General features: G+C 41.8%; 1 protein-coding gene across 2 annotated transcripts in view; it reads left to right on the plus strand.

Annotated features, from left to right (window-relative positions):
* The first annotated feature begins 1,830 nt into the window (after nt 1-1,830).
* The window catches only part of ARHGAP10 (Rho GTPase activating protein 10), a 168,459-nt gene continuing 148,259 nt past the window's right edge, over nt 1,831-22,030 (plus strand). For both annotated transcript variants that reach the window (XM_075288192.1, XM_075288199.1), the window contains exon 1: nt 1,831-2,384. In XM_075288192.1, coding sequence (XP_075144293.1) covers nt 2,231-2,384 — 154 coding nt within the window. In that variant the 5' untranslated portion in view covers nt 1,831-2,230. The remainder of the gene's footprint in view (nt 2,385-22,030) is intronic.

Raw genomic sequence — 22,030 nt, forward strand, 5'->3', positions numbered from 1 at the left:
ACACCCCGCAAAAGAAAATTAAACAGTAAATGAACAAAACATCATGCATTTTCCAAAATGGAATTAATAAAAATGACATATTATTCCTTAAAAAAACCACTTTCACAGCTCTGTACACTTAAAGGTATTAAAACCTATATAAACTTGGTATCACTGTGATCAGACTGACCTGGAGAATAAAGCTAACCTGGCATTTTCAACGCACAGTTGAAGCCGTAAAAACAAAACCAATAAGAAAATGGCAGTATTGGATTTTTTTCCAGCTTACCAGTACATTGCACAGAACATTGATAGGGACCATTTTGAAGTGCAGTTTGTCTGGGGAAAAAACAATCCCTCATATGACTATGTACAGAAAAATGAAAAAGCTGTGGCTTTTGGAAAGCAGGGAGTAAAAAAATGAAAACATAACCTGTAATGGTTAACCTGTCGAGTGTGCCTGTTGAATTACCGTATATACTCGAGTATAAGCTGACCAGCATGTAAGCCGAGGCCCCTAATTGTACCACAAAAAACTGGGAAAACTTATTGACTCGAGTATAAGCCGAGGGGGAAAATGCAGCAGCTACTGGAAAATTTCAAAAATTAAAATGGTCAGAGTTTTTGGGTGCAGTAGATGCTGGGTGCTGAGGAAGGGGAGGGGGTGTTTTGGTTGTCTGTCTGCCCTTTCCCTGACCTTGAGGACTGCTCCCCCCCCCCACTTGGAATTCAGCCTGGCTGAATATAGGGTATCTGCAGTGTTCCTATTAACCCCTTTCCGAGGGAAGAGGAGCACTGCAGATCCCCTATATTCAGTAGACTGGGCACTTTCTGACACAGGGATACCTAATGTGTATGTTTCACAGTAATATTCTACTTTTGTGTCTATTCTAGGGAAAGGAGTGATTTAGAACTTTTAATTTTTTTTTTTTTTTTTTTTAAAGCTTCTTTATTTCCCCCCACTATTTTATGGGAGATTCTATACATTGATATTGCTTTTTTTTTTTTTTTTGCTGACTTGAGTACAAGCCGAGGGGGGCTTTTTCAGCACAAAAACTGTACTGAAAAATTTGGCTTATACTCGAGTACATACGGTAATATGTAGAGGGAGATATACAGCTGCTGCCTCTAGGACCGTAAGAAATTACACCAAGAATGGCGTGCATTTTTTTCTGATACCGTTTTAAAGGGGTTGTCCAGAACCTAGCAATGTTGGATATTGATGGCCTATCCACCCACACCAGTTGGCTGTTTCGTACGCTGGAAGCTGTATACATGGTATATGGTCAGAACCAGCAGAACTACATTTTCTGGCACCACCGCTGCACTGTACAGTGCTCCATACACTGCATGCAGCTTCCTGTCTGTACAATATGGCACTGGGAACTGCAGTTCTGTTTCTATTCATATGAATAGGTGCAGAGCTGGATCTGGTCGTATATCTGGTATGCGGCTTCTGGCAGGAGAAACAGAAGATCAGTGCAGGGGTCTGGGTGTCCGACCCCAACCGATCTGATACTGATGACCTATTCTGTGGATAGATGGGCAGTATCCAACTTATTTGGGTCCTGGACAAGCCCTTTAACAGTGCCCAGCTACACCAACCATGTGACTGCCCCCTAGATGGCGGAAAGATGAACCCTTTGCTCTGGGCTCAGTGGAAAATGGCCCTGATCCAGAGCTGGTCGCAGACATTCAGCACAACTAGATCAGTTTTTCCACAGAAACGTAAATGTATAAGTGACACAAAACTAAATCCAGCACAAGAGGAGGAGGAGGAAGGGGACAGGACAGACTGGTGACCTATGACTAGAGACCAGGAGGTCAGGGCCGAGGTGACGGGGAAGGGCTGAGTGCTGGCCATGGAAGAGAAGGAAAGAGGAGGAGTGCAAGGAGCCTACAGGAGGATGTAGTGAGGAGGGCGGAGGACGCGGCATTAGCGGAGCGGGGCGGGCTCTGTGTACAGGAATGTGTGCAGTGGGGCTGAGCGTACACACATCCCGCAGGACGGAGCTCTCCTCCTCAGCGCCGGCTCAATGAATCACTAACTTTCTTCTTCTCCCCGCTCGGCTGCTGCATGTGTCGCCCCCATCCCAGTGGCGGTCTACGAGGAGGTCTGCGCCCTTGCCCCTCCGCCTGCCTATTTATGTGCTGTGTCTCGGTTGCCTATTAAGGGATTTACAAGGAGGCAGCGCGGCTGTGAGCCAGGAGCAGCAGGGTTGTCGTCGTCCTCCTCCTCCTCGTCCTCAGCATGGGGCTGCAGCCCTTGGAGTTCAGTGACTGCTACCTGGACAGCCCATGGCTCCGGGAGAGGATACGTGCACATGAGCTGGAGCTGGACAGAACCAACAAGTTCATCAAGGACTTGGTCAAAGATGGCAAGAACCTGATAGCGGCCACTAAGAGTAAGTGAGAGGCATTTCCTTTATGTAACACTTGTCACATGAAGTGTGTGTCACAGTGTCCTCACACTGAGCCTGTGCACATCACTCACATCCATGCTGGTGCACCTTACCAAATATTCATTGGGGGTCACTTACTAATCGCTGCAGCTCCTTAGGGTTGTGTTCACATCTGTGTTGGATACTTCATTAGGAGATGCAGAGTCTGACAACATCACAATGGCCGCACAAACTACCACAACACTCTGCACTGCTTAGTCCAGTAAAAATCATGGACACTATGATAGAAAGCTGAAGGACCCCATTAGGGAGCCTGCACACGGAGTAAACGCGCGTGTATTTTTGCAAAATACATGTGTAAAAATAAGACTCCCATTGACTTCAATGACGTTTCACAGGCATATTTTTACACGTGTAAAAAAATATCATTGAAGTCAATGGGAGTCTTATTTTTACACGTGTATTTTTACACATGTATTTTGCAAAAATACACGCGCGTTTACTCCGTGTGAAGGCTCCCTTATAGTGATGAGTGGTCCCCAGGACGGCGCTCATATCTGTCATACAACTCATCCAGCACGGCCATTGTTTTTGTTGTTCTACTTCTATGTTGCAGCAGAATAATGGGGAAAAAAAACTGTTGTGATGTGAATGTAGCCTTACAGTGAATTCACACAAGGCAGGTTTAGATATGAGTCAAAAATAAGGTACTGGTTGTATAATAAACTAAAGTTATGGCTGAAAAGCAGGACCAATGTTACTTGTGACAGAATCTTGGTTATCGTCATCTACATGAAGGTTGACAACAGAGAAAAATGGACAACTGCTGGAGCCATGTCTATGGCCAGCTTAAAGGGAGTCCATCATCTTCCCCAGCCACCTGCAAAGTGCTCCTTGGATGCTGAGAAGATGACTATTTACTCCATATGCAGATGAGGTACATGGAGCATTGGGGTGTTACCTCTGATCCCCAAGCACTGATGTATTTGTTAAAAACACCTCCCCTCATGTTGTTAGTTCAGCCCTCTGGGCCTGCAATGTCACAAATGCACATTATGCTCTTGTAGTCCTTGGCGTGTTTGAGCATACACCAGGAATATGATAGCATACTGCTCATGCGCAGGATTTAAGGGTAATTTGGTGATGCGGGAAGCTGAGGGGGCTGCTCTATCCGCATCAGAGGTGTGTTTTCACCAGACACAGCAGTGCTAGACCATTGAAGGTAGTGCCTCCAGTGCTCCAAGTAACTCATTTGCATACAGAATAAAACTTCATTTTCTCGGCATCCATGGCGCTGTGTAACTACAGTGTAGTGTGGGGGAGGTGATAGTCTCCCTCTAGGCCGAGGCCCCATGTTACGGAAATGCCGCTTTTTTAGTTGCAGATTTTGCTGTGGTTTTTGGAGCTATGAGTGGATGAAGTAGTAAGTAGAAGTATAAGGACTTCCTATGTATTTTCCATTCCTTTTGTAGCAATGCTTTGGCTCTAAAAAATGCAGAAAAATTTGTAACAAAAAAAAAAGCTGTGTTTCCGCATCGTGGGGCCTCAGCCTTCAAGGGGTTTTCCAGGGTGGTGGTAGTAATAATTTTATTTATATAACACCAGTATGTTCAACAGCATTTTACAAATCAGAGGGTACATGGAACAGGCAATATAAGGCTAGATTCACACCTGTGTTGGAGTCTCCATAGAAAATCCTACAAGGAGTACTTTTCTCTCCTTTTTAAGCGGACTGGGCCTTCGTCTTTCGGGTCCCCATGTGGAGCCAAACACTAGTGTGTTAGTGTTCTTATGTTTAGCTGTGTGACGAATATTTTTATTCCAAAAGAAAATCCCTTTAGGCCGGGTCCCCACATGGAATAAATGCTGCGATTTACCGTCCCTGCAAGTGAATCCCATTCACACATTACAGAAAAAAACATGCAAGTCGAAATGCTGCGATTTCCAAAATTGTTGCGGTTTTGGGAATTGCAGCATGTCAATTATACCTATGGAAAAGTTGAAGATTTCAATATAGGTGTGATGTAAGCAGAAAACTCTGCGGACCTTAATGTGAAATGCGCTGTGAGTTAAACCACGATTTGCTTTTTGGAAAAATACAGCTCTTCCGCTGCAGATTTTTTTTCTGCAATGTGTGGATGGGATTAACTGGAATTCGATCCACTTCGCAGGTACTGTTACATGCAGCATTTGCGCCACAGCCAAAACGCTGCCTTTTTGACAACATAGAGCCCCTGTGTAAAAGCTGGGTTTTTTTGTTGCAGATTTTAACGCTGATTTTTGAACCAAACCCAGGAATAGGAAATGGGAAACTTTTATATTTTCCCTTTCTGCTCAATACACTCTTGACTTTGGTTAAAAAAAAAAGTAACGAAATCTGCACCAAATAGCATTTTTTATTTCATGGTGAATACAAGTCTTTACCCAAGCAGACACATCATGAGAGCTGAAAGTGTTCTGTAGTGATCTCTCTGAATCTCTGAAGATCGCCTGGCTGTACGTGGCACCATTCACCATCACTTACAATAGCCAAGTGGATAAACATACAAGTAAATGAGGCAGTAATAGACACTTTTTCCATTAACTTCTGTTAGTATGACTCAAGCAGGGTGACTGTTCTGTTGGAAAATATAAAATGTGCATTTGGCTCTTAATGTTATTTTCTTAAAGGGGAATTCCAGTTATCATATATCCACTAGGACTAGGTCATAGATCTGTGGGTTCCAACCCTGTCACTACAAATGGAGAAGCAGGGAACATGCTTCATTCACACACCTCCTTGCTGTAGTATTGCTGCGTGAGAATAGGGGAGCAGGGTGCTCTGTTCTGGTGACTAGTCAAGGTCCAAGTGGTCAGACCACCTCCGATCTAGCTATAGGCAACTAGTGGATAAATAGTAATTGCTTTTTTACTGGCTTCTTATTTTTATTGATGAGCCCCTCTGTTCTCCATTAACATAAGTGTGTGATGATGTATCACCCATACTAAGGATATGTTATGAGGACCAGTCTACTAATCATAGCCTGCAGTGGTGATGACGCCTGTCATCACTGTTGTGTCACTTGTATGGATGCTATGTCGTTGCTTCCTTATGCATTCTGCAGAGCAAAAATTGTGGCCTACAGGTAAATAAGTCATACCTTATGGCATACCATTGCATATGTTAGAAGAATCTGTTAGCTGTACAAGTGGTGAACACCTAGAACCTATACATAGAGTAGAGCCTTTGTGACAATAGTTCAGCTGAATGAGGAGGTCCCAGTTTTAGGTCCATGACTGGGCCTCTTTATATTGATATTAAATAACTTTGTTACTCAGGATGCTAGACATGTGATCTGCTGACTTCAGTGGTATGGTTATAACAATACCCAGTGGTATGCTGGCAGAGAGAAGTGGTCTCTATTGGCGATGCCATTGTCCCAGGTCTATTTTCAACACCGTATGACAGCCTCCAAATGGTTTTCTCCTTGCATAGTGTATGTCTTTTTATATGGTGTAAAAATGGATCCAAATCACAAAGTGGCTTTGGATGTGGGAGAATTATACACCAGATTGTGGCAGGCTGTGGTGAAGAAGACGTCTCATCACTATTATGTGCGGTTGTGCTTCCTTAATATTATTAGGTGTGTAAATGGTACTAAATAAAGTCAAGTAAATCCATGATTTGGAGTCTAAATTAGGTTGTTATAAATGCATGCAACAGCCGCATCACTTTTTTGCATGGACTCCTAATGGGATTTTTTTCATGATCTAGAGAGATGTTCTGCTATTGTGCCCCGTAAACTAGTTCTCATGGTCACATAAAGGGACCATTTGAAGCATAGTATTTACTTGCATGCAGGTCCTTGTATATGTGCGTCAAGTCTTATGATCTTTAGGCTAGTTCATAACCCTTCTTCTGAGGTCAAACACAGTGGCCAGTGTAGCCATAATACTGGTGAAAACCATGCTGACGTACAGCGTTACTGCAAATCAGTGTAGTTTTCCAAATGAATATAATGGGTGTGTATTTTCAGGGGGTTAATCTGCTGCTTACTTGAGTAACCGCATACCCATTAACAATATCATTTACAAATACCACAGTTTTGCAGAAAAGCACATTGGGGCAGATGTTTTGTACACCAAATTTAACAAAGGCCGTGACTAGTGCAAGGTACACTTGAATTATCAAGAGACTCCATCCTTTTAATAAATCAGCCGTGCACCAGAGTGAAAGTCAGAACCTTGCGTAGATTTCCTGTATAATAACTATGACGTGCCAAAGTGTTCTCATCAAGACTGCCCACATTTGCTGAAAGTGGTGAGTAAAGCACTTCATAGGGGGTGTGACCTTGCCCAAAGATGAGCCATGTTATCACACATCTACAGGTGTACATTTGAACATACTGTATATTGGGTGCTATGTTTAAAAAAAATCTATATTATATTTAAAGGGGCTCTATCATTGGGAAAAGTAATTTTTAACTAAGCACATCCTTGCATAGCCTTTATAAAGGCTATTCCACACCTACCTTTTGCATGTAAATTGCCTCAGTGGTTTCTGAATGAGCCCGTTTTTATTCATATGCTAATTAGCTTCCAGCCAGCACAGGAAGTTCCCAGCAGCCTCCTCTCTGCTATTCTCTCCTGTGTCTGCAAACAGGAAGTCATCAGCAGCAGCAGCCTGTGCTGTACACATACATAGGAAAGAATAGCAGAGGGTGCACGTTGAAACTTCTGGGCTCATTCAAAAACCACTGAGGCGATTTACACACAAAAGGTATGTGTGAAAGAGCCTTTCTAAAGGCTATGCAAGGATGTGCTTAGTTAAAAATGACTTTTCCCAATGATAGAGCCCCTTTAAATATTTTTATTTTTTGCTTATGTAAAAATCCACTTTCCAGGGTTGATGAGGTTAGCCTTTTATATAGCACAGCGAGATGTTTGTTTAATGAATAATATAATAAATAGTCGAGGCATTATATTACAGAGTGAATCTACTGTATTATTTGTCATAAGCGAAGAGATTGTGCTGAGAACAGAAATGACTAGAGGATCCGTGAGAACCGGTTAGAGAATCTGCATATATTTATATTAGGGCTATAGAAGATTTGCTAAGTCTTAGTGTTAATCCTAATGTATCCTCAAATAGTTAGAAATCTGCACAGACAAGAACTATCTTGCCAGGAGGAGTAGAGTATTAGTGCTGCTGGGATGTTTGTATGATGCATGCCCAGTTCACAACCACTCCTTTCTCATAGTCTTAACATGACTACACTAGTCTTCATCTCTGCATCACATCTATTTGCATCAGAGTTGTTATCATATGTAGATTTGCTTAGTGATTAAATGAAACGTTGCTAATGATAGGGGGGCGCCTGACCCCACTGATCGGCTAAATAAAGGGGTCACCATGCTTTCTAGAACACCACAGTCCCTCCATTGTATATTCAGGAATAGCTGTGTGCCTGCTACTGTATATCAGATCCATACATGTTAATAGCGCTGTACAGTTTGGCCAAGGCTTCTCTGCCCAGGCCTGCCCTCATCTATGGATAGTGTTGAGCAAGGCGCGATGTGGTGCATTTTGAAGCAATAAAGGGCAGTGTACCAAAGGTGTACCATATTAACACCCATCTACCACAGAGATCTGGTGTAGATAGGTTGATAAATTTCCATTACAGTGTGTTTCACATTGCAGGTGTGAACTTGGTCTATCAGTCTTCTCCACTGTTATCAGTGTCTTACTTTTAAATGAGAAAAAGGAAGGAAGAATAGAGTGAAATGACAGAAGCGATCGTGTTTATTAAAATCTAAATATAGTAAAATGACTGAGAACATCTCTTCTGACAAGAAAAAAATCATGCAAAACTGCTCAGCATTAACAAGACTTTCCAAAGTCTTCAGCTAACCAGCTCAGTGTTTCCACAGGAAATATATCGCATATTGCTGTGTATAAAAACAAGTCCTTTGCATATGCTGTATTAAGGCATGTGTTTTACAGGGGTCCCCCTGCTTGTGAGCCCAAATGGAGAGCACCTCTATACAAGTGACTCTTCGTCCTGAAGGACTTGAGCCACGTATTATGAGGATATACAATTTTCTGAGTGGCCCTTTATTGGTTACTGCAGGGAAAATGCCTGGAAGCCAAAACCTCTCTCAGTAACACTATGAAGAAGCTGCAGCCTCTTGATAATTCTGATACGCCTTGTACTAGTCGGGGCCTTTATTAAGAATGGTGTAGGAAACGCCCATCTTAATAAATTCCCCCAGCATATGGATATTCCAAGAAAAATGTTAATAAGATTGATTAAAAACTGCATTTATAAATGTTTTCACAGGTTCCTATTGAAATACTTAGGGATTAGCCTTAATATTTGCCTTATATTGGCTGAACTTCCCTATGAAGCCTATGGAGCCTTGACCAAAAAGACAAATGAATTAGTTGCTATAAATAATGACAATATTAGAAGTGTGTATTTATAAGGGTATGTTCACAGGGAGTTTTTTGCAGGCGGATTTTGACGCGGAATCCGCCTCAAAATCCACCTTCAAAAATATCTCCCAAGGAGTCCCTTGCTTCCCCCCCCCCCCCCCTAGCGATTTTTTTTTTTTTTTTTTTTTTTTTTTTTTTTTTTTTTTTTTTTTCCGACATGCGGAATCTTCCTGCGGTTTCCGAGGCTGAGTCAGCCGTGGCGTCCTTGGCTCGAGACACACTCCTGCATAAGCCCATTCATTCAGGCCTAATCAAGAGCAGGATACTGATTCACTGCATTGTCATCCATTTGCGGCTAGCCGCGCGGAGAAGTCACACGGCGGAAAAGGTTTCCGCCGTGTGAACATACCCTAAAATGCACACAGGTCACCAGTGTTGTTTATGTATCCAGTGTGAAGGGTCATGTCACTGACTCCAAGAAAGCTATTATCAGGCCTCTTTTATGATCACTCTCTAATCCAGTCAGAAAGATTCTCTGATATCTTCCCTGACTAGTTTCTTTAGAAGATGTGAGAACAAGGAAATTCTGCTGTGCAAAAATGCATGTATTGATTGACTCCTCTTAGACCAAGGCCCCACTTTGTGGAAATGCAACTTTTTTGGGTTGCAGATTGTGTGGATTTGTGAGCCAAAACCATGAGTGAATTGAGCAGAAGGAAGAAGTATAAAAACTTCTCATATATTTCCATTCCCATATATTTCCATTCCCTTTGTAGCCATTCTTGGTTTGGCTCAAAAAAATGCAGTAAAATCTGCAACAAAAAAAGCTGCGTTTCCGCAAAGTGGGGCCTTAGCCTTAGGCCGGGTTCACACGGGGTTTTTCGGTCCAAAATTTGATGCGGAGGCCGCCTCAGATTCCGGACCAAAAAACGGCTAGCTGCGCCTGGGTCCCGAATTAGGCCCAAGTGAATGGGTCTAGTCGGGAGGAAGGTGTTGCGAGGCGGATCCTCCTGAAGAAAGAGCATGTCGCTTCTTTTTCATGTCGCTCACGTAAAAAGGAGATGACCAGCTCCCATTTATTTCAATGGGAGGCCATTTTTTGAACCGGATTCTGACGCGGATTCCGTGTCAAAATCCGGCCCAAAAAGCCTGTGTGAACCCGGCCTTAAAGGGGTTTTCTGGTGTGGGGGTTTGGTAGTGATGACCTTTCCTTATAATAGCCTGGCAACCAACACCTATACCAACCAGCTGTTAGACGGTAACAAAACTCCATAGTGATCTACTCTGCCCTTCTTACTTTATAACACAATGCCCCCAGATTCTGCTACAGTGAACTATGAAGGGTTGGCCCTAAAGGGAGTTTGTCACAAGAACCCAGTTTATCAATCCAACCTGCATAAATAGGTTAGGGTCACCTGAATTAAACAATGTTTCCCCTTTGTGAATTGGGGCCTCTATTGCTGAGATATAGCAGTTCTTGTCAATATGAAACTGAGTATTTTGGAATTTGGAATTTGTTTTGCTTGTGTCAAATTGTTGTAATGAAACACATACTATACTGTACTCTACTATACTATATCTCACTTAAGTGGCTTGTTAAGTGCGTTGTGTGTGCTGTGTTAAGATAAGAAATTTGGCTGGGCAAGGTATTGACATTTTTATTTTTTTCTTTGAGTGTGCAAACAAGGCTTGGGTCACCTCTGTGCTGTCATTTCTGGTTTACTGTTCTGTCATAGGAGCAGAAAACTGGAAATGACAGTCAAAGATGTTGTATAACAGACAGAGATATCGGTAAGGGCACCCATATCTCTTGCTCCGGCTGAATTCGGCGCACTGTCGGCTTTCTAGCAGTATATAAAACCGCATGTGCTCGAGGACATGAAAGGTCCTCTTTAAGGGGACGTTCACAAAACCGTTGGTGTCCGCTCAGCGCTTGTGTCTGTGGCTACTGTCTGTACAAGATTTTAGCAATGATCACTAGCTGGTCCGTTTGCAATTTCCATTCATTTCACTGGGATTTTATCTTGTGTCCATTTGTGCCCTTTAGTGTCCGTTTACAACCATGTCCGTTTTTTCAAGCGGGTAAAAAAAATCCTACATGCAGGACTTTTCTGTTTTGTTTTTTTTTGTTTTTTTTAAACGTTTTTTTTTAACATGTTTTTTTTTTTTTTTCAACATTTCATAACTTTAAGGAAATATCGTGTTAAGGTGTAAAAACTATATATCAGAAAATAAAATGTTTTATTCAATAAAAACCCCAATCCCACAACCACATTCACAGGGCATGCGTAAGCCAAGTATTGGATGTGCATCGTGCAGCAGTTGCAGGATGGGTGTCCCATGACCCCCTTTCTTGAGATTGGTGTGGCATTTCCTGTGAATGTGTCTGAAGGAAATCCCTTTTTAAATGTGTTGTCTATTCCTCTATCTATCTATCTGTCTGTCGCTTTTCCACAACATCATTCAGTGTTTTCATGACATATAATGATCATTAGACCATTGCCAGATGAACTCAATGATTTCAGCAGGACTGTCCCACCATATACTGTGTAAGGGGATGTCCCAACTTTCTTCCAATAGCAAATGCTAAGGTTGGGCATCTTGGATTTCAGCATGCCTGATCCTTTGTTACAAAGCAGGTAAGCCTGTCTTCAAAGGTGTCTGTCAGTGATGTATTCTTTCCTTGTAGAAAACACATGCAAGCTTGGTAGAGACAAGCTTGCATGTATATGGGTAAGTCGAGAGTACCGTATTTTACGGACTATAAGGCGCACTGGACTATAAGCCGCATTGCCCATGAGCGCCTTATAGTCCGGCTCGGTTCATATATAAGGCGCACCGGACTATAAGCCGCAGTCCGGTGCGCATTATATCTTATTGAAAGCGGCGGCAGGCAGACTTTGCCAGCGGCCGCTTAACCCCCGCGTGCCAGCCGCTTCTATTGGAAGCGCTCGGCAGGCGAGGAGGGGCTCTATCAGCAAAATCATGCTGATAGAGCCCAACCGTAAACGTTAGGTTAAACTACCCCCCCGTTTTAAAATAAAAGCCTGAAACAGAATGTGAAACTTACCGAGCGGTGTAGGGTGGGCGGGCATTCAGGCCTCCTCTTCCTCCGATGTTCCGTCCTCCTCCGGCGCTCGCAAGCTGATAATGGCCAGGGCACATGCGCAGTAGAAGCATTATGATATTGCGCATGCGCCCCGGCCATTATCAGCGAGCGCCGGAGGAGAAGGACGGAACATCGGAGGCAGAGGAGGCCTGAATGCCCGCCCTGCACCGCTGGGTAAGTTTCACGTTCTGTTTCAGGCCGGCGTGACAGCAGGGCTGCCGGACACTTCCTATTCATTTCTATGGGAGCCGACATGCGAGCGCTCCCCATAGAAATGAATGGACTGCTTTTTTCCATTCATTTCTATAGGGAGCGCTCGCATGCCGGCTCCCATAGAAATGAATGGGAAGTGTCTGTCCATTCATTTCTATGGGGAGCGCTCGCATGCCTGCTCCCATAGAAATGAATAGGAAGTGTCCGGCAGCCCTGCTGTAACGCCGGCGTGTACGGCTGTGATACACGCCGGCGTTCGGTAGTGTGAATGCACCCTTACGGTGCCTTTTATGTATGTATGGAAGCGGCACGCAGTCTTTGCCGCCGCTTCCATCCATATATAAGCCGCACCGGACTATAAGCCGCACTTACGATTTCTGAGGAAATCGTAGGTTTTTATGTGCGGCTTATAGTCCGGAAAATACGGTAATAACTGTCTTATGAACAAGCTATGTAAGGTGTATGCTGCATTCTTCCAGAACATTGATAACAAGATGCCTTTCTTGCCCACTCTTGTCTTGCTTTGCATTTTTCGAGTGAACTTCACTTTGTTGTTCTGAGCCTTGCATGTTCATAGAGAATGTATGTAATGGAGTGCAATGTCTTGTCACATCTATTGCAGTTTTGCCTGAACTTTTGAGTCAATATTTTCTGTGCATCTGAATTTTTTCAAGAATATTTTTGACAGGATAGTTACATTAAAACTACTGCAATGTGTCAATGCCAGGATGCTGCTGTATACACTGCACACTGTATTAGCGGTTTAGCAGGGTATTTATCACATCGGATATGTCAGTACATGAGATCTATGGGGACTCTTCCTTCTTCCAGGTAATGGAGTCGTGTGGCAATAAGAGAAGTATATGTCCGTCTCCATACAACAATATTTGTAAAGGTTCATGTAGAGTTTTCTGTCAGGTCAGGACATCCTGACCACAAACAAGTTTTATAGTTCCCTTAGGTAACCTTTCTGCAGTTAACGTTAGACTGTGGGTGTTTGGGCTGTCTGCTTCCTATGATAGTATGGTGATTCAGCTCTTTATTGTAGCCATAGACTTGGTTCTGGTGACTCAGTGTGTATTCTAATAAGTTTGTGCAGCTCATAGTTATGTCATCCATTGCCCTGGGCTATGACTAGGATTCCTGACTGTGCATTATTATATGTTCTTCACTTGATGACGTTCCAAAATAAAATTTGTGTCCATCGTCAAAATCCTTCTTGGTTAGCAGATAGATATCTTTAAAGCTGTCCATACACATTAAGCTATACTTCTTCATTTAGTATCTGTTTTTGATGGTTCCTTTAAAAAAAAAAAAAAAAAAAAAAAAAAAAGCACAGTTGGATGCACATAGATTTGTCTTCTTCTTGTATCCACCCATTGACTTCCATAAAAAAAGGCACTATCCATCATTAAAAATAAATACTGTACAGAGGAAACGTCTTAATAAATAACCAAACCACGACTGAATGGACGACACATAAGTAGTTTCAGCACCCATTGAAATCCATGGGCGTTTAAATGGAATAATTTTTCCCTTCTTTCGATAAAACAAACAAGCTGCTAACGCAACTCAGATGTGAACGTAGGCTTAGATGAACATTGGCCAAACCTACTGATGGAAATCTAAAGTGTAGAAGCCCCTTTAAAACTGGGTAATAAAACGATTACGTAGAAGTTCTTATTACTGTATTATTAGGAGGCATTCACATAGTAGAAGTCCGCTATGGCAGAGTCTGTTAATAATAAGTAAATAAAAGCACGCCTATCATTACAGACATTAATGGACACTAAATAATATTGAGTGTTTTTTTTTTTTTTTTTAAACTGAGGCTAGATTCACCTCTGCATTAGTCTCGGTCAAAAATCAGCAGAGAATAAAGTCCTGCACGAACATGGACTTTGGGGACCGCCAGTGTCCGTGGGTAAGCCCTGTTTTTGCAGAAGGCCTCTTTGTTCAGTGGACTCCAATGACACAGAGCCCATGATCGTCAATGTCTGTGTTTGTACCTTTTTCATATTTTCATTTCTGATCTCCGATCATAGACAGAATGAATGATAAAACTGACGACCATTCATTACTATCGGTCATGTATCCGTTAGCCATAGAGATCAATGTAAAAAAAAAAAAAAAAAAAAAAATTATAATAATGGACACATCAATGATAAGTTTGCTATTTTGAACAGAACCAAAAGGCCTGCACCCTGCATTATACCCTCTGTAAAAATAATGGACCTGTGATGAATTTGGGGAAAACAGACAACAGATCAAGTCCCATTGAAATCAATGGAATTTTTAATGGATTTTTGACAGATCTGTTGGTGTTTGTTGTTGACATTCTCTGACAGATGCTAACAGACATTAACTACTGTAGTAGTGTAGGATAGACCAAGTGGATCTATCTTCTCCATGTCCATTATTAAAGTTTATTAAAAATAGCCTCTGCCCTCGACTTCGTCTGCATGTTGTTGGCATTGATGATCCGCCTGTATTCAGCAAATCGCTGCCGTTGATGGTTTGCCTGCTTCGGCATTTCGGCAGCTATGAAGCTGTCCTGCTGCTGACCTTGTTCCTCACACCGTACCTGTGATTGTTCCAGCATCTCAGCAGTTCGCTGGGACACCATGTAATGAGCGTGTTGTTGGCGTTGATGATCCGCCTGCTCCGGCATTTTGGCAGCTGTCAAGCTGGCCTGCCACTGAACTCATTCCTCATGCTGTGTCTGTGATTGTTCTGGTATCTCAGCAGCTCGCTGGGAAGCCATATAATGAGGGTGTTGTTGGCGTTGATGATCCCCCTCCGCTTCTCTTGAGGAGAACTCTGTTGACTTCTGGTTTCCTTCATAGCTCTCATTGTTTGCGACAAATTAGATTTTCTTTTTCCAGGCATGTTTAAAAGTAGCAAACTGCCAATTTGGATTAAAGGTGTTTGCCCATGTCAGTTTGTCTACAGTGCCTGGAGCAGATCAGATAATATGCAAATGCGTGAACACAAACCACTGAGGGTTAGCGTGTGTTTACACAGCGAGATAACAACCCTGGCTTTCTCAGAAGCTGAGATAAGAGCAGTGTAATATAGTATATGAACATAAATTCATAACAGTCGTGAAACCATGTCATTTACCAGGATAAAAAGTAGGCTATGTTTTAATCGAGGTTACAGACTATCTATGTCCCAAATGTCATTCAAATCCGTTTAGCCGTTTCAGCGTGATTGAGGAACAAACACACAAATATACAAACATACAAACTTTCACATTTATAATATTTATAATAATAATAATAATATTAGTAGGATAATTGAATTTAAAAAAACAAAACCTGAAATATTGTTTAAGAAGGAATATTGTAAGACTGACTCTAATTTTAGTAAATCTGTTGCAATGTTTATTGACTCACTCACTGGTTGCCAGCCTGCTCTCTATGACTCTACTTACAGAGTAGCTGTCAGTCACTGACCAGAACCGCCCACTGATCTCCTTTATAGAATTTCAGCTGAGATGTCAATACAATACATTATTATTTATCTATATTTAATCTTTTCCCACCCAACTATAAATCAGTCTGCTCAGGTCCTCCTGCTCTGTACCATCCTACCTTGTTCAACTCAACAGGTTCACCTTAAGGTTTTGTTCACATGTGTATTTTCAGCAGTTATGTTGGGCTAGTTGGGGACCTCATTGTTGCAGTGCTGGGACCACAAAGGTTGGGTATGTAAATGGTTACAGGGACTTGTTATAAATCTCGTCATGCAGTGATAAGGGAATGCACCTGTAATAGGGAAGTGCTTATTTCTAGACATAAATGTGACCTTTATACAGTACTTATTGCTTCCTACAAGCTTCTTTATATTGAGCAGTCCTGTCCTGATATGTAGGTTGGTCCAAGCATGGTCTAGGAAAAAGTATTGGCCAAGTGATTTTGTTAAGTTGTGGGACATAGTGACAAAGCAGTCAGCAGCCCAATGGTGTCAGCAGAGCAGAAAGGGAAAACTCTCTTCTAGTTCACTGGTAATAAAATACTGTTCTGTTTTTCCCTTCTATGACCGCTGTACACAATGTATCTGAGTCCTGTGTTTTGTCTTTAAACTGGAAAAGGCCACCAGAGTATACATCAAATGGTCTCTGCCTGATGGAGGCCACAAAACTGTCCTTTTGGCCTCCATTGGGTCAGTATTCTTTGGTATACCTTTTTTTTCTTTTACTGTCTGATTAAAAACATAAAGCATGCCCTATACATTCTTTTTACAATTGGAGATTAGGGATGATGTATATTTGTCGAAGGTTAATTTCTGGAAATCTTCCTGTTGTATACCTGCAATGGAGGACTCTAATCCAGTCATCACAGAGCCTATTGTCAGCATCACTCTGGTGTAAGGCATTTACCTTAGCCTTGTCACATCTGCATTTGTCTGGTTGTTCCGCTCATTGTAGGCAGAGCCCTGGAGCCAGTGCTTGACAGACCCCAAGGGTACGTGCCAGACCCCATTGACTTGAAATGGGTTTGTCAGAGTTTTGTCACCGTGCCTGTAATTCTACTGGGAAAATGGCACAATCTGTGATAGAGATTCTGAAGGCAGATACCATATGAACAGAACTATATATGTGCAAGGCACGTTTCTGATAATCTGTGGTTAAAGGGGTATCTCATCTCAAGAAGTTAGGGGAACTGCTAAACTCCTCAGTTTCCATAAGAGGTACATAAGAAAACTGTGTAGCACAGGGGCTGCTGTTTACTTCCCTAAAGGCTTTTCTATGTTACGCTAAGGCCTGACATAGCGAGCCATTTTCCTCTGTGGACTTTCTGCTTCTGTTACACCCAAGCTTTTTTGAAATGGCAGCATTGGGATTAGCCAGAATCCATTAATGTAAAATGCAGTTGTTGCCCCACATTGCAAATATGGTTGCGGTGGAAACTCTGCTGCAAAAAACGCTGCATATTACAGTACCTGCAAAATGGATGGGATTCTGGCTAATCCCATCCACATATTGCAGGAAAGAAATCTGCAGAGGAAATGCTGTAATTTCAAAAACAGTCGCATGTTTATAAATCACAGCATATCAAGTATATCTATGGAAACACTGGCGGGTTTTCGTATACATGTGACTGAGAGTGTAATATCTAAGACTCTCCAAATTAGACATAAGATATTTATCTACAGATTATTTTGTTTTTTTTTAGACATGAGATTCTTAGCAGATCCAGCTACATTTGGTGAAATCTGCCGAGAAACTGATGACTCAAAATACCAAAATAACCTGAATGCGCCTTTAATCTGCAGATAAGTATCTTGTGTACAGTATATGGACATCTAAGGACATTTTCTACCTTTTACACCAGCCCATAAGTATTAGATCTACCCACAATCTGATGTGTGTGAGCTCATCCTGAGGACTGTAGAGGTTTACCTGTCTGATCCTGTCTGTTTTGTACTGAAGTGAGTAGTAGCAGAGCCGTCTGGCTGCCTTATATCTACCCACAAAAATAACATACCCATTAGGCGGAGCTGATGTGGGAATGGGGGTGTTGGGGAGGACAGTGTTGGCTGACATTTATAGCATGTGTTTGTTTTACAGGTTTTTCTCTTTCTCTTTCTCAGTTTATCATTACTATCTGGAGTTCGCAGCCAGTATGATTTATTTTGTTCGTGACAACTTTGCTCCTTGGAGAGTATAAATAGTATGCCGTCTAGAAGCAGCTGTTTGTATTTTGTATACAAAAAATGTAATACATTTCAGTGGGTGGATGATCCATCGAGGAGGTGTAATATTGTAACTTCTCAGTGGCACTGCATCATTAAAGTGATACTCCAGTCACCCATGAGCCGCATCTCCTGCCGAAATCTGCAACGTCAGAAAGGACAGTCTGAAACCAGATGGTAACATTTATCTTTTAGGGTTAAGGCCCTACGAATGGTTCGCAGCAAAAAAGCGCTGCAGGAAAATTGCAGCAGAAATGCATTGGGTTTTTTACCGCAGCACTTTTCACAGAAATTCCACTGCGGACTTCCTGCTTCCATTATACCTAATGGGGAAACCAACGGCGTTTCTGTAGAAACGATCTGGAAAATTGCAGCATGTCCATGGCATGTACTTTTTCGCTTTGTGTTTGTTTTGATTATGGAATTTCTTTTCAGTTCTATTTTCTGGACATGATTTTTTGGGGCTGCCATGTTACCCAACCTTCTAGACGAGTTGAATCATTAAAGTCTATGGGAGAGTTATCTAGACATGCTCTGTGTGTGGAGGTGGAGTAGATAAGTTGTAATGTATCTTGTCAGGGGTGTTAGCTATAGAGTTGTTTTCTTCTGTTCTAATCATGTGTGTGATGTAAATTAGGTGGCTACTACAAACCAAACCAATATAGACTTGGCAAGTGTCAGGCTATTATTGGGCTTAGTAGCCACAGTAATAAATTTTAGAACTTAGTGCTTGCTTCAAAATATATAGATAGGGACGTGAAAAAATGAGCAAAAAAAAATATATTTATCATATGACCACCCCAGGTGCACTTTCCGGACTCTCCTGGAAATGAAACATCACCAATACTACCTACCCCATCATACTTACCTGTCTTCCTGTCTTGATCTTCTGGGTATGAAGTGTCATTTCCTTCACTTCTCTTGCACAATAGAGCTGACAGATCTGAAGAGTAAAAGGACCTGGCCTACTATGGCCTGCACAATAGAGCTTGAGTGCCAGGGCATTTATTGAAGAGTTCGGAGGCGTTTATTTAGTGAACATAACCTAAAGTTCCTCTAATTTATTAAAAAACTAGTGATAGAATTCTGACGTAAATAAGTAACAATGTTTCTAATTATATAATATTATATCATGAATCCATTTTGCTTTGAAGTCTGAGATGGTTGCACATTGCAATAAATAGAATAGATTACTTTATTGATCCCAGAGGGAAATTAGTTATTCAATGGCTCAGTAGGCAAAGTCCGAGTATAAAATGGAAGGTAGGACACGAATTCAGGACATACAGTAAGTAGTTGGGACACCCCGCATGAACACTAGAACACTTATCATTTGCAGAGTTGTTGAAGAGTGAGATTTCTGACCAGATAAATGATTTCCTAAATCTTTCCCTACTAAAACAAAAAAAAATTCAGATGACACCATACAGGACTCAGTTTGTCAATTACGTCTCAGAGCATGCACAAAAGTAGTTTACACATCCAGTCCAATTATTAACCATAACTTTCTGCAGTTATTTATTATAATTTTATATCAGGATATGTTCACATGCAGAACTCTTTTGTCTGGCCAAATGACGGACGCCATAACGAATACCCAATTGTTCCCATGTATATTCAGTGGGATTGATTGTTGTCCATTATTAGATGGATCTGAATTTGTTGGCCTTTCTGTTTTTTTTTTTTTTTTCTTTTTTTTTTTTTATATTTTATTTATTTTTAAAGACAGAATGTAGATGTGAACATGCCCTTACACACATTATACTGCACTGATCACCATGTTGAAATAGACCTGTGAATTTCTCTAATATTTTCTGTAGGTTACTGTTTTGTAGTAGACAATATTGCATTTTTTTTTCTCCAAACATTTCATCTTGTCTTACGTTTCCAAATAAGGCCTTCAATATCATTTTATGTTTCATACATTTTTCAGCTATCTGCGATGTTTGTAGAATACTTGTAACAGACAAATTGTTCTTCCCTGGTTGAGTAAGGGGGCATTCTCCATCTGCTGAATCGTCCTGCTTAGGCTTGATGCAGTATATGTTCCTGGTTTAGGGTTGTGCACTTTTGCTTCTGCTTCTTTATTGCTTGAATGCATGTAAACAAGGAAATAATGCAACTGTGCAAATAGCTGTGAATGGAAAAACCTGGAAGGTTATTCACATGATCAAGTTTCATCCAGAAAACAGTCCATATGAAAGACCTATTTTCCGGACTGACCACTGCCATGTATGGGCGCCCATGCCCTTTTTCCATCGTGGCGCACCAGCCACCGCCACTCCTGCACGTGCGTTCCCCACCAGCCCTCCTCCACAGCACGCGACAACGACCCCCCCCCCCCCTCCAGTTCAGCACACACAACCACCCACGCCCCTCTTCTCCCGTGTGGGCCCCCCAAATCCCTCCCTCGCATGCCCCCTGCCCCGAGCACCAGCCTGGCCCCACAAACCCCCCTCAGCAACGCCACGTTGCGTGCTTCTCTCCTCCCATGCACACCTATCAAACTCCTCCACCGTGCCTCCCGTCCCATGCACCTCCTCGTGCCCCCAAAACCCCTATCCCCCGCACAATTATACCACATTCATTCTATGAGTTTGGTGTTTATATGAAAGAGTCTCCATTTAGTTTTTCCAGGGATACCATTTCTGAATTACATTCGGAATTAGAAGATTCTGGAGTTGCATATATGTAAATCCCAACTGTGTGAAATATGAGACTCATCTTACATGTGACGCCAAAATCACTGTTTTACATTTTATAGTGACCAAGATATAACTGTCCTGAGCCTCAGCTTCCCTGCATTACACAAGAGCCTGTGCACCTGTACTCAGTGAAAAACAGTGAAAGGAACCTGGAAAAAAATACGGAGAGTGGATTTCACAGAAAGGAGCTAACACCCATTAATAAAGTATATAACAAAATCTATCAATGTTACAAATGCTGTCAAAAAGTCAAAAGCTGTTTTCTCGAGTTTAGGTACACTTTAATACTTAGCATAAGTAATATTTTCTAAAGTTTTTGAACTTATTGAAGTCCTGTATAGTTTTCCATTGTGAGCATGCAGATCTGGGGAAAGTATGACTGCATGGGGTGTGTCTGCATAAACATTGCTGAACTCCTCACCTTCACAACAGGGTTTGAACTATGGTCCACAGTCCCCTATACATTGTCTATGTTCTGACATATAGCTTACACTAGTCTGCACCAATATACTGCTAGAATTGCCATAAAAGGATATTGCACTCATTTTCTGCAGTTAATGAATAAAACCTTCTCAAACACTTAGATAAATTGAGTAGAAAAAGGGTCCTTTGGATGTGTGAGATATTAAGGAATGCAGCAGGTTCAGCAAGGGCGCCAAATCCTCTATATACAGCTGTGGCTAGTAAGGGTTTATTAGCTGCTCATAATGAGAATGAATACGACAACATGTATCTGTATGTATATATGGTTTCGTATAGGTATAAAGGTAGGTGAAGGCCTGCAGAGGAAACCTGAAAAGCACTGTGTAAAATACTGCAATGCATTGCCACTGCGATTTTTCAAACAGCACTTTTTGCTGCAGCCCACTACGTCAGACCTTAGCCTTAAGCACCAAACCCCACAGATCTTCAAGCGATGGCTTAGTCTAAGGATAGGCAATCAACTACAGTAAGAAAGTCCTGAGAAGGACCCCTTTAGGTCTAAGTCCCATGTAGCGAACCACAGTTAAAAATGTTCCAGCAAAAAACGCACTTTTCCCGCAGCATTTTTCATTGCGTTTTTGCTGCATTCTCCTCTGCAGTGTTTTCTTCCCTAAATAAATCTATAGGAAAAAAAAACGCTTGCACTTGTTTAGGTAAAATTGACTTGCTGAGCTTTTCAAAAACTCAGCTTTTCTACAGCGCTTCCCCCCCTCCTTCTATAGTTTGTGGAAAATAACCAAATGTCATTTACTTTGCTGGTATTGTAAAACGCAGTGTTGTTTTTTTGTTGCATGTCCACGACCTAAAGATAAGAACAATATCAAATCAGTATCTGATCAGGCAGGGTTGACACCCATACTCCTCACTGATCAGCTGTGGTCCTGGACAACTCATACTGTGTACGACAAATGCCAAAACTGGTATATGTTTTTTCCAACACCTTTAAGTGATTTTTGCTTGTCTTACAAAGGTCCGGATGACAAATTCATAAAGATGTATAAACTACGAACAAAGATTTGTAGTT

Source organism: Leptodactylus fuscus, chromosome 1 (genome assembly GCF_031893055.1).
Source record: "Leptodactylus fuscus isolate aLepFus1 chromosome 1, aLepFus1.hap2, whole genome shotgun sequence".
Classification (NCBI taxonomy): domain Eukaryota; kingdom Metazoa; phylum Chordata; class Amphibia; order Anura; family Leptodactylidae; genus Leptodactylus; species Leptodactylus fuscus.